At 44.8% G+C, this 14,095-nt stretch overlaps 1 protein-coding gene across 2 annotated transcripts in view; it reads left to right on the top strand.

The window, feature by feature from the left end:
• pde4ba (phosphodiesterase 4B, cAMP-specific a) overlaps positions 1-14,095 on the top strand; it is a 171,025-nt gene that overhangs the window by 35,236 nt on the left and 121,694 nt on the right. Inside the window, exon 1 of one of the 2 annotated variants that reach the window (XM_080770938.1) lies at positions 7,274-8,239. The exons of the other annotated variant lie outside the window; for it this stretch is intronic. Coding sequence (XP_080627064.1) covers positions 8,013-8,239 — 227 coding nt within the window. The 5' untranslated portion in view covers positions 7,274-8,012. Of the gene's footprint in view, positions 1-7,273; positions 8,240-14,095 lie in introns of those variants that run through there. 2 annotated transcript variants of the gene reach the window in all.

Genomic DNA, 14,095 nt, shown 5'->3' on the forward strand with positions numbered 1-14,095 from the left:
CACCTTGTATAGCTTTACTTCAATGTTTAGGTAGCCCCGCTAAACTCTTACACCAGACCCCCTCTTACTCCTGTTGTGGGTAGCCCAACTTTCAGCACTGGTGCTCTGACTATTACTGACTATGTTATGTTGTATTCAGCTCTTCAGTTTAAGCTATTATACTGCTCCCACTACTCTATTGGAATTGTTACGCACACTGCCTCCGTGCATACGCACGCACGGTGGCATGTCCTTGGCATGCAGCCAGGGGTATCACATTCAGATAGGCTTTTTAGTTAATAAGCTAATCAGTCCTGATTACCATGGCATGCAGTGGGGATTGACACACACACACACACACACACACACACACACACACACACACATGCGAGCGAGTGTTTCCTACACCACTCCTCGTAGATTCCCCCGTTGCCCCGCCTCCCCGTTCCTACTACTAGTAGGAACCGCGACGGAGGGGCACCGTCTCGAGTGAACTTGAGCCACGAGAGACACCACCAAGCACGCCGTGTCGAACGTTCGCTAGAACCGACTCAGCCCTGTTCGAGTTGCAACCCAATAGGCACAGAATAGTAAATTATTACCCCTCCCAAGGCAATGCCAACATTTCCCACCACAGAGCAAAGCACTGCGGGCAGTGCTGTCCGCCTGGCCGTGACGTGTGTGTGTGTGTGTGTGTGTGTGTGTGTGTGTGTGTGTGTGTGTGTGTGGTGGCGGCGAGGGGACGGGGGACGGGGCAGGGGAACGGGGGGAGCTACGGGAGGCAGTATTTTAACAGTTATATAAATTAGGCAGGGGACTAATAATGGCATACAGTTTGCCATCGTTCCTGTAGCATCCCTTGATACAGGACTATCATTTAATAATTCATATGAATGTGAACTCATATAGCCTACGTATAAAGAAAAAAATATATATTTAAAAAAGGGTCATTAGAATAGGCAGATATTTCAAACCTGAAGAGTAAAATTGCATCTTTGGAATGGACTATGTCGGCGGTTTGATGGGATGCATTCCCATTCCTTACCAGAAGGGTGCATTGTGTACTTGGCTGACCAGGCTAGGCTTACATAGGGACAGACTACTACTGTACAGACCAAGGCCTTTTTACACAATTGTCTGTTATTTCAGTCATTTATGTCATTAAGGGTGAGCTGTTTTGCTTTAATAGTTCAGGCCAATGGAGAAGCCATATGTGATATTATATAGGTAAGGGTGAATGGAACTGTTGATGGTGTCAGCTGTGGGTTTGCCTATGTTATCTCTTTTTCATGCTTGTGAATTCCCTCGCCCCATGTACCGAGAGTACAGTAGTAGCATCCATATCCACAGATTTCATTACACATTGTAGTAAGTGTGTGTGCGCGTGTGTGCGTGCGTGCGGTCTGCCAAGCGATTTAATCCTTCAATTTTACACACCCCCAGTCCCTAAACTCTTATTCTCTCCTTATCCCTCCTTCTCCTTGTTACATGTGTTACATCAAAGCTTAGTGTACATCAATGGTGTGTGTTTGGGGGGGGGGGGGGGGTATTTTGGGATTCAATTATGTTTCCTGCAGATTCATTCGATTGCTTCATAGCACAGGGAGTCCCCCGTGCATTGATTATCTAAAAATGTAGTGTAATGTGCGTTCAGACTTCATTTTAAATATTCGCCTCGGTTCGTTCCGTTTATGCTGTGCCAGGTCGTGCCATGCCCGTTCGCGGCGCTCGCGCAACTTCTCATCTTTGCATTGACTTTGTATGTAATCGCGCTGCTCTAGCCATCCAAGTCTGAACGCAGCAGAAGTCGTTCTGGTCCATCATTTTGAAATTCATCCCAAAGCTTTTATTTCTGCTCCAAAGAAAGAGGAGAGGTCGATGAGGAGAGCGGCCTTGCCAGAAGACAATACTTCGATTTAACTTATTTTTTTCACGCTTTCACGCTGCACGCCCTGCTACCTCGAATGAAGGAGGAATTGGACATTGACTCAACTGATTGTAGAAACAGAGGCTGAGAGGATGCAAAACCGACCAGACGTGCCTGTTGGATCCCTAAATGTAACGATGAAGTAAATAATTATTTGGATGCGATTGATGTCTGACCTTGCACAGACAAACGGCACACGCACGCACGCGCGTGTGTGTGTGTTCATTCAGTTTATCACTGAATTTACTATGCACACAGAACAATGAAGAGATTTTGATAACATTGATGGAGTGATACTATGATAGTAATGATGCTGATGCTGATGATGACTAGAATTAATACTTGAATACTGAATATTACATTTTGAGCTTAGAGTGGTTGTCACCTCATGTTGCTTTTCCTGTGGTGGGTGCAGGGGGGTCATCCTGTTTTGGTCCAGTGTCTCTGTAGGGTCCTGGGATCCGGTATTATGCAAGAACCCTCCTCTCCAGACTTCCAACAAACACAACAACACTGTTGGCACATCTTTAAGAAGTGGATATTTCACCCTCCACATTACAAACTGAAAATGAAGCATACTTGTTATGCAAACCTGATTTAAGGAGAGCTGTGGCTCTGGCATGTGGTACACAGCACGCAACCATATACAGACACAGAGCCTCATGTCAGGACCTTCCTTGGGGATAATATTATTGGGGTGGTCTCTGGACAGAACACAAGCCATCTGTGCACCACTGCATAGCTACAGATCTAGAGTCTGCCTTAAGGCACTCCACTTTTAGGCGATAACCTAGGCAGTGTTGATTGAGAATTGTGCTATGAAATGTAAATATCTGTATTTATGTGTGTGTGGAAACAGGAACTGTGACAGTGTAGCCTTAGCCTACTACAAATTTTATAACAATAAACTCTGAGACTGTACAAATGGACTGTTATGGGTCCATTTGGTTGTATTTGTACACTCTCAGGTAGGCCATTCTCCAAACCATTATATGTTGCACCGGCTCACGCACAGCTGTCGGTTGTAGTGTTGACATTTGCTTGGCAGGTATTAAAGAACATCTCTCATATGTGTCAAAATCGCGGGGGTCTGTGGTAGTCTGCGTGGGGGTCCCTGCGGAGGTCAGCATGGGGGTCTGCGGTATACGTGGGGGTCCGCGGTTACAGTGACTCGACTGAGACTCCAATGTGTTACTGACACTGATACCCATTCAATCAGTGGGTGTGCTCGAATGCAGGTCTACGCACTGTTTGACTGCGCTGAGGCGTCATGGCGGCAGGTTCGCGATGCTCGTGCGACCGTTTAGACAATGGCATTAAAAGTGTCTTGTTGCGTCGAGACGAGGCAGCCAATCAGAACTTCTCGCCAAAGACTAGGGTGTCGGCCTGGTCGCGAAAGTTTCATGGGCATTCTTTAACCAGCAGCTTTACAAGGTAAAACACAAATAAAAAGTATGTCATGACATCACAGGTCCTCTCAAATTTTGGGTGACTGGCTCCCCGGCGACCTCAGTCACACTCCTGATCTCCTTAGTAACTGTGACGTCAGCAGCTTTCAGTGACTGTGAGGCGTTGGGAGCTAATGGAAGCTATTAATTAAGACGCTTCACACCCCCTGCCACTACAGTCACCACCGTGACACCCTACAAGACACGCACGCCCTTCTAAATTGTCCCTCTCTTTCCCTGTCCAGGCAGGCCTCTCTCTTTCTTTATTGAAATGTAGGTGCGTGCTAATAATTATGTGTTTTCAGTGTGATGTCTTCCTTTGGTGGAATGGTTTTGCACATGGTTTTGACTTTAATAATTCATAAACAGTTGAGCACCGAATTAAGGACGCTGCTGATGTTACATCACTTGTACTAAACAGTTTCCCAGAAGGACAATAACATGTCATGTAGAGAGCCAGTTAAGTGATGAATTGAAAAACATAATTAACTGGCCATCGGAAGATTTCTTTTGAACCTTTGGAAATATAATCTATTATATGGCTATGGCTTTGAGTTCACCTTGGTAATCCAAGGTGAACCTGACAATCTCATTCCTGGCACAGCCTCACTTGACAAACCTCTGTCCTACATTTTACAGTAGGATCACCAAAGGTATTAAGGCCTGCCTCAATGACCTCATTATTTTTACCCCTCACTGCCCAAACAGCAGCTGAAATTGAGACTCACATAAAATATTTCAAGGTAATGGCCCAATTTTCTTTACGAATTATTTTATTCTAGTAACTAGAATAAAATAATTCGTGGAGCCTTGACAATCCGGCCAACTGTTACAACTAGAATCTAGTTGTAACAGTTGGCCGGATGGTCAAGGCTCCACGAATTTACAAAGTCCAAGAATGCAGGTTTTTCTTGTTTTTTCGTGCTAATGAAAGACAGGATTATTATACTATTAGAAGATGTCTCTAGATGACTCAAGTTTAACTCAAGCGTTTTCCATCTGCCCAAAGTAATTTCTGATAGCCTGCATGCTGCAGCCCTGCACTCGTTTTTTTAATCATCCTATCCTGGTTGATATAACTCCATTTAGGTCAATGTTATAACATAACATGCGTCTTTGCAAGACGCAACGCACCCCCCACCCCCCAGGTTTACTTTTTTCCCACTCTGTACATAGTGTTTTCGCAAATTCAACATCTAATAGCCACCAGTAATACGCCTTAAAGGCAATAAAGCGACCACTAGGGCAGAGACAGTGTACCGGAATAATGTCAAGAATGGGTCAAATTAATTCAGTAATGAAATACTATAAATTAAACTCTACTGTCTCAGCGATATTGTTTGGGAGTTGTCTTTGGGTCGTCACAACTGTAAATAAACTGTCTCAGATATTTGGAATATGTCCCTGGCAGTCAAAATGCCCAAAGCGATCTTTATAATCGTAATACTTAAGCACAAACAACTATTTTCTAAGAACAATATTGAGTCCTGTGACACTAGTTACAGGGCAACCCGGCTACTCACATGGCTATTTAATTAGAGGCATGCTAGGGCCACAGTTCTGCAGCAAACCTTTCTGTCAGCAGAAGAGTAGAAAAGACATCCGGGAGAGATCAAATCAAGTCAGTCCTTTCATAGGTTTAAACATGCATCTGGGACACATGACTTAGACATATATGAGGTTGTTAGAATGTATTTACCTGTATATGTGTATGCACACAGTATGCATGTAGATAGGTGCAGATGCAGGCACAGAACACTTTTTTGGGTGTGCCTATTTGAAGCCACACAGACAAGACGGGAGTGGCAGCTTTGTTGGCTTTACAGATAACTGTTGAGATGGCCTGTATGTGTATTTTAATTACTGTATGTATACATGCATGGATATAATTGGAGTGAATTAATGTAGGTATGTATGTAATTAGCCTATTTAAGTATATAAAGATAGTGTATTTTTCTTCTGTCTTGCTTTGTAGTTTTATTTGGAAGGAGGATGTATACCCTGAAGCCAATCGTAGCCAATCGGAATGGAATATGAAAAAGTCTGACTGATACATCTTGATCGCATGCCGGTAGCATGCCGGTTTGTGAGAGTTTTGGAAACATTTTTGTCACGTGGAAATGAGCTTGGCCTGGCCCTACATGATAAGGCATTATCGAAGGAATCTAGGGAAAACAAATTGGATTGTACAGTAATTAGGCCGATTTGAAAAATGTGAGGCAGAGGTTCTTCATTGATCTCTACTGAGAGTATGCGTCCAAAATGTCACAACAATCGATCCAGTGGTGTCCGACATTAGCTACTCACAGAAAATTGGACAAACACACGGATAGGGGTGAAAACATATCTCTCCCCCCGGCTGTTCTGGCCTGGCAGAGATTTCTGTAAGTTATATCATCTAACCACTTCATACAGTATGCTTCGTTTGACTGGGGTCTCCCTGGTGTCTTAGTCCCCTCCTTTTATCCCTCGACATATTTTCGCAGGAAGATAGATTTGTAGATTTGCTATTTCCGCCGAATGTTGGCCTATCATGACATGCCCACGCTAGGGTTCAAGTGGTTAATGCTATTGTCATCCTCAACATTTGTACACGACACGTACAGTATATACTTGGCAAACAGTGAAGCTATAGATTGTAGAAGTGTGGAGAGGCTCACTGGTGGTGAAAGGTGGAGCTGAAATATAAAGGGTCCACTCTGCAGCCTGTCAGTGTCAGGTCACCGTGACGGCCATTAGCTCTTATGTCTTGATGGAGAAGCTGAAAGAGGCCATTGTCCAAAATGGCTTTATTGGCAGCCATTTAGAGAGGGCCAGAGAAATTAAAGAGGAAGGGAGTTGCTGTTTTTTCATGCTCTCCTTTTTTCCGTTATCTACCGTTTTTCTCTTTCTGTCTTAAGGCCATGCTTTGTCGTTATCTCTCAGTAAATTATAATTAAAAGTGTGTGCATGTGCACGTGCGTGATGTGCGCGCTGTGTATTTAAGTGTGCGCATGCTCTTAGCTGTCTCTTTTTTCAGCTTCAGATAGCAATGTCATAGTTGGACTGCTCCTATTCTCTGTCACAGCAGATACAATTATGGAGAGTGTCGGTGAGTGAGTGAGACAGAACGAGGGAGAGAGCACAAAAGAGTCTGAGAGAGATGGCAGTCACTTAGATTGTAATGGGATGTGCACAGTGCAGTTTTTCTAGCTATGGGACGGCATTAAAATGAATAGCTACTTAATTAAAGTAGTTTATTCACGCTCATGCCATGCAAGCTTCAAATCCTGCTGTAATACATTTTTGATGTGTCCGGCTGTCTGCTGTCCTTTCAGTTTATTTTCCGACAAATGCTGCCTTCCTCTGATTACACTGTTTTCATTGAGCCAATCTACCTGACAAAAGGTCATCGTCACAGACTCCCTGATACCTCCAAGAAGAAAAGAAACCCTGCAAGCTTACCGTGCCTGCTTTGCCTGACTGTCGTCACGACAACCACTCACCAATCCCGATAGCAAAGAGGTGTGGCTTGCCAGCAGCCTCATGACTGTGCTGCACCTCACTGCCTGTATTATTCTGAATGAAACTGCAAGGGAAGCGCATGCTCTGCTCTGATCACCGGAGTCTGGAGGGAGAGAGTGGCAGATCTGACTTAGACATTCACTAAAAGGGGCAGTTGATCTGTACCCCACAACCAATAGTGTATTTTGGAGTGGACAGGTGTGTGTGTGTGTGTGTGTGTGTGTGTGTGTGTGTGTGTGTGTGTGTGTGTGTGTGTGTGTGTGTGTGTGTGTGTGTGTGTGTGTGTGTGTGTGTGTGTGTGTGTGTGTGTGTGTGTGTGTGTGTGTGTGTGTGTGTGTGTGTGTGAGAGAAGGGGGGGGAGAGAGAGAGGGAGAGAAAGAGAGCGTGTCAGTGTGGCTGATGGAGGCAGAGGAAGAGAAGCTTTCAGAGCCGTTGAATCTTTCATAAAGATCCACCAACAACAAGCTGATGACTGAAAGGACTTGAGAGAAGGGAGAGAGAAAGAGAGTGCATGATGGGGGTGTGCACTTTGTAGGCACACAAGACCGGGAGAAAGAGAGAGTGACTAGGAAAAAGAGGGGAAAAGTGTTCCAAAGAGAAATTCCTCTCTTCAGGAAGGTGCCGTGATCTGGGGTAAGGCTGCTCAAAGAAAATCTGACGAGTGACAGGACCAAGAGAAAGCCACTGCATTGGAGCGGAAGACAAGGGAAAAGAAGGGGGAAGGAGAGCAGGCTAATCCCTAAACCCGTGAAGCAAAGGGGCTGGCGGGTGGCGAGAGAGAGAGTGAGATAGTGTGTGAGGGAGAGGGTAAGCAAGCAAAGGCTAAGGAGCACAGAAAGCGCTCCCTTGTGTTGAATATTTTGCGCGTTACTCTGCCTCAATCTCTCTGCGTAAAGCTCTCTGTCCTGGGGTACAAGGAAAGGCACTGCTTCTGCCCCCCTCGCCGCCGCACGATGGGGAGAGAAAGATAGAGAAGAGGGGGGACGCAAACCACATCTGCATGACTTAACCGGGACTTAAAATCCACAGACTGAAGTCAGGTGGGTTTGCGTGCAGAATTTGGAAAGGAGGTGAGGGTCAGACTCAACAGAAAACCAGCAGGAGAAGGAAAAAGCTTCAGCTGGGGAGAGGAGAGGAGAAGGAGGTGTGGTGGGATGTCGTCCAACGAGCTGAGTGCCGCGGAGTCAGACGCGTGCATCCGCACGTTCAAGGAGCACATGCACCTGGAGCTGGAGCCCCAGAAGACGTCGGGCGTGGCAGGGGCCAAGCGGGGCGCAACCTCCCCGAAACTGTCGCCCCGGACTTCCCCGCGCCTCTTCCGCAAGCTGATGGTCAACAAGAGCATTCGACACCGCCGACGCTTCACCGTGGCCCATACCTGGTAAGGGAGGTTGGGGTTGGGCATTGGGGGTGAAGGGCGATGGAGTGGGGGCTTATAAATAAGAGTGAAGAGGAAGGGGGGCTCGGATGGATGGCGGAAGAGAATTCGGGAGGAGGAGAGAGGGGGGGGGGGGGGGCATTGGAGGGGCGTATTAGGAGACAGACAGACAAACGGGGGTGAGGGTGGCGGGGGGGAGGTGAGAGAGCAGAGGTCGGAGCATGACGAGGGAGGAAGCGGGGGGGATAATGAGACTGAGGAGGGGTATTAATAGAGGCACAGCCTGGTCTGTGGAAATGGCAATTCACCGACAGCTGTAACTTGTGGTCTACAACGTGGAATGGGATCAAACAGATTTATTTGTTGAATTGGAATAAAACTAGAGCATGCAAACTGTTGTATTCCCTTTTGGTACCCATCTGGCCTGCACCTGGGTCCCTTTTGTTTTGACTGTGTGTGTTTTCTTTTTTGTGTGCTTGCTCACCTTTTTTAGAGGTTAGCAGAGATGTGGACAGCTAGGGACTGGTGTGTTATGCAACCCAGTGATTCCTGGTCACCTGGACCTGGTCACGGTGTGCAATATTGCACGACACAGCAGCAACACATCGCCTCAGCAACGCACACAGCGTGTCACAACACGGCGCACAGCAACTCATCACAATCTTCCCACTGTGTGATACTGCACGGCACAGAGCAACAAAGCACAGCATGGCACATCATGACAGCAGCAACACATCACAGCTTCACACAACACGGCATACAGCAGCACATCCCGGTACCACACAGTGTGACACAAGCTCCATTCACCACTATAAAACACCACGCGAAAACAGACAACAATACAGCACCGTGTTGACTCGTCCATCACAATGAATGTCCATCTTCATGAAGTCATCACACTTGGTTAAGAGAAGAGAAAATCTGTAGTGTTTTACTGGCAAAAGACGAGCATATATATTTAAGATAATAGATGTGCATCCATTTACGGAATGGTTGATTTTCACCTGCACTCATTATTTGAAAGAGGCATTTAGATGTTGGGGGTTTATGCTGCTACTGTACAGTATGTTATGCAACATGCTGTTAGTGGAAAAGCACTGAGGGGAAAACTGCTGCCATGGATTGGCTGGCAGACCTCAAGGTGACTCTTTCCCCTGCATGATTGGCTAAGTTCTACAACAAGGCTGGTTGATTTGTTGAATGTTAAAGCCACGGAAGCGGCTGGATGTCAAAAATCAATATTTATTTCTCGCTAAATTGTGATTAATGCTGTGTGTGTGTGTGTGTGTGTGTGTGTGTGTGTGTGTGTGTGCGTGTGCGTGTGCAGAAGAAGTTTAGTTTTTTTTCTAACCCCATACATTTCTCTAGAACAGCAAGGAAGGTAACCATATACCAGATTGATACTTTTTTTTTAACCCATTCAGTACGGGAACCCCTTTTGGTGTTTTAAGCATTATGTTATACTTTAGCTATCGAAAAATAGCAGATCTACAAGCTCATAGCGTGGCACAGAGTGTCGCGCTACGAGCTTGTAGAACTGCTATTTTTTTTAATCGTTAAAATGCGGCGCACAACTTTGAATATAGTGAGTGAACGTTTTTAACTCAAATCTTTGCTTCTTGGGGGATCCCTGGAAAAACATATTTTGAGATTGGGGCCTGGGGCCAATTACATATAATTCTGGGGGTCCTTGACATGAAAATGTTTGAGAACGACTGACATAGTAACATGGGTTTTTCAGAAAACTGTCTTTTTTTAATTTAGAACTGATTTAGAAAGCATTTGTAGAATCGCCCTCGGGTCTAAATATAGTCTTGACATGCAATCTCCAAGTGAATTTCTGCTTTGCGGTATAAATGTACCTGGCTGTAATTGCATGTGTGTGTGCTGTGCATACAGTCTTATCCAACTGTATCTTTGCGTCCACGAGTGGCTGACAGGACGTGTGCTCATGGCTGTCCCTGTGCATCAGTCAGAGTGAGAGGGCATTCATGTCTTATCTCGTTCTCTCTTCTCTCTCTGTGTCACCCATTTCTGGGGAGAGAGAAAGGCCATGATAAACATCAGAGAGAAAGAGAAGTGCCAGAAGAACATGTGAGAGGAAAGAGCTTAAAGCCATGTTGAACCCGTAACATTGGAATGGTATAAGTCTAAATGTTGTCCTAGATGTTTATCAGTCTTTCTTCCCCCCCCCCCCCCCCCCCCCCTGCTGCACGTTACACTGACATTGGTGACTTATTCATTTGGGTCGGGAACCTGGTTTGAGACACTAAAGTTTCTCAGAATATACTAGTGAAATATGAATCTATTTAGTTGGTGATTCAGCCCTGTAAACATCCTCTAAAGCTCTCCAATGACATAATGTCCAATGAAGCAATCATACGAGTCCATAGAGCACACTTACTTTACCCAGTAAATCTGCTACCGGTGATGTAGCTACAGTAGTCAGTAGTTGGGGTAACTGAGACCATGGGATGCCACCTCTTCACCAGCCAGTGTGTCCATAAACAATAATTGTTGAGAGGGACATGTATGTTGGCAGCTCTACTAGAAAACCCTGTCAGCAAAAGGCTTCAAATGGAAATGGGAAAGGGAGAGGCAGACCGAAAAAAGAAAAGCAATGAAACATGCATTAAGAAAAACTCAGTGTGTGCCTTCCCTGCGGAAGCGGAGTCAATACAATGGGCGGGTCACTGATTATGGTAAATGAGTATGCAATTAGCCATGCACTTTTACCAACCGACCGGTAATGGCTAACTTGCTGATGCATAACGGGTAAAGGTATCGGGCAGTTTGCCCCTGTCGTTTTTATACAAACTTTGCATGGCTTATCTTGTTGTTTACTTCTATTTCCAGTTCAAGGAGACAATGGCAAAACATACAATATTATTAGCACAGAAAGCAAGTGGGATAATTGTTTAGTCTCCTCCAGTCAAAGTTTGCAAATTGTTGCTGCGCTCTTTTCCACACACTCTTTATATTTTGTAATGATCTAGAACGTATTGGCATTTTTAATTTTTTCTAAATAATTCTTTAACTTCTTTAACAAGGAAACTTACAAAGGTCTTCCTGGGTCACTTGTATCGGTTTAGAAAAATGTGTGCCACGAATGCAACGCCACAAACACTCTGGTTAGCCTACACACTTTCTGTTCTATCGGTTCTATCACTTCATCCTATTCCTTATTCCAGCCAGTGGAGTGTGGCTCTGATATGGAGGGTTTATATAGAAGCATTAAAAATGACAGCTCAAATCCAGCCTTTCGTTGTGAGAAAAGGGTCAGGCTCAGCTTATCAGTGACACGCACGTTTTGTGTGCGCTCACGAACGCACTCGCCGCTCATTGAAGGCTTGTCTCTCGGAGTTGGATTATGAAATCCCCTTGCTTCCAGTCACATGCCTCACGCTCTTTGCTCTGTTATGGCATTTAAATGTAGCCTGTTCAGAACAGTGGGATTGTGCACATCCAGTTCGTCGCTGGTGCTGGACACAGTAACGGTTCTAAAGGATAATATAAGTCTGCACAAACAGCACACCTTCATCAGGGGATGATGAAGGCCAGCTATGGCTGAGACGTTGTACCACATATTATTTTCAGTGTTTTATACTAAGTAAACACTTAGGAGCAATTTAAGCAATGCTGTAGTGCAGAGATTGTATTAATTTAATAATTTCAATGTGGCCTCTCATTCCCCTAGTATAACAGCACCCTTTATCCTTTTCTGTTCATTATGCCGTCTTCTGGTTTATTATACTGGTTTATTATTTCCACCTGTGCTATTGTCTCTGCGGTGTCGGCTGGCCCTTTATTCACATTTTTGTCACTAAATAGTAATGAGATTCACTGATGAGGGGGATCCATCCATCCATCTTCAACTGCTTATCCGTAGTCGGGTCGCGGGGGCAACATCTCCACCAGAGTGTTCCAGACTTCCCTCTCCAGAGCAACATTAGTGACTTCCTCCTGGGGGATCCCGAGACGTTCCAAGGCCAGTGAGTCGATGTGTTTCCTCCAACTGCGCCTTGGTCTGCCCCTTGCTGCCATTCTTACTAGGTTTTAAATGACACTCCCGTCTCGACATTGTTAACTCGTCTCTCATCAATAATAGACTTTCTGTGCACTGGCCGAGGCTAAACCCATTAACTGGTGGCTCCTGTGGAGGAACAGTGTCTGGTGACCTCCGCTCAACTCTTGACCTATCTGTCACTTTGTCTGCTCACCTTGCGTGGCTTTTCTGTCTGGGTGCCTCTCATCTTTGGTCATCTTCTAGTCTTGTCTTTCTTTGTCTTTTGGTGTCTCTTGCTTCGCCATCTCTTGTGTTCTCTATCTCTCTCTTCGTCCAATTTTGAGGTATTTTTGAGTGGTGCAGCCACTCCCTTACGGAGCTATGTGTGTGGGTGGCTGCTGGCTGGGTGGCTGGGTGGGTGCGTCTGAGCACGAAAACAGCATGGTTGTTTTTCACCACCTGTGCGCAAACTAACACACACACAAACACACACGCACATATTAACTGTATACGTATATGGTGATTTCGGGTGTGCCAGACTGCCAGTACAGTACAGTACAGTACAGGGTACAGTGGAGGGACCCCCACACGGTAACTGTCATTTCTCAACCGTTTCGGACGCGGGGCGGCTCGCCGGAAATGGGCCGGCACCCTGGGTGCGTTCCTGTGGGTCTGGAACTCCCCCCCCCCAACCTGGGGACCCCCACACGGAGTAGTACCACTCACTTCACACGGGTGTGATTTTTTACATTACTGAATTTTAGAATTTCTCATTTTCTACTCCACTACATCTTTTACTTATACTTATGTAATCTTATACTTTTACTCCAATTACAATTTTTTCCAAACTTTAGTTACTTTGTAGATTTTTATTATTATTACAAAACCAAAATAGCCAATATACAAGCTCACAACATGTGCATGTGAGCTTATGAATCCACTATGTTCGGCATGTTACACCATCATACGACAAAGTATAAATCAGGCTTACATTTTTTTATTCTCATTGCAAAACTTCTACTGGTCTGGACAAGGTTTAAGAGAGAGATATGCAGAAGTGCAGATAAAGATATGGAAGGTTTCAGACAGACTTCAGGATGTTAGGTATTTATTCACCATAGCTGAAATGTCAACCTTTATATCCATCCAATAGGCCATCTGCTATTGATTTGTTGTTCTGTCTTCTCCACTTTGCTCTGTGACTCATGCAGACCGATCTTTATATGACTGATGATGTTGTTGTTGAGGCCATGTGTGTACATCCGTATCACAGGGAGACAGAGAGAGGGAAAAATGTATTTGTAGAAAACAGTGGGTTTTTAATTTGTATGGATATAGGCACACTATAACACAAGAAAAGGGGAAAAAAACATTAAAGAAAGGGTGTTGGCAAGAAAAGTGCACGGACAGATGGACTCATATAGGAGTGAAATCATATTCCCTATTTTGGGCAGGTCATTAATCATTAAATATGAAACATTTCTAAATGCTTTTAGATTGCATATTGTTGCTTTACGACACTGTCATGCGATGTTTCTCTTTTATTATATTCTTTTTCCCCACTTGAGCCACTTAAGACATTTGTTCAAAACATCCATGGAATATAAGCCTCCGTGTGCATTTCAAACGAAAGCACAAGTCAATACAACATTTTGTATTGACTTAATCATGGATCATCCACAAAGTTACCGTTTTAAAACTGTTACTTTGTGGACGATCCATGATTAATCATTACACTTGTTTACAACAGGGCCCACCATTTACAATTCGTCAGAACATTTAGAGACGTACAAATATACACTTCTATAAAAGAAAACAGGAAATCATCATATAAAGAAAGTAAAAAAGGGAAG

The sequence above is a fragment of the Protomyctophum bolini genome (assembly GCF_963924005.1).
Source record: "Protomyctophum bolini genome assembly, chromosome: 8".
In the NCBI taxonomy this organism is placed as follows: Eukaryota; Metazoa; Chordata; class Actinopteri; order Myctophiformes; family Myctophidae; genus Protomyctophum; species Protomyctophum bolini.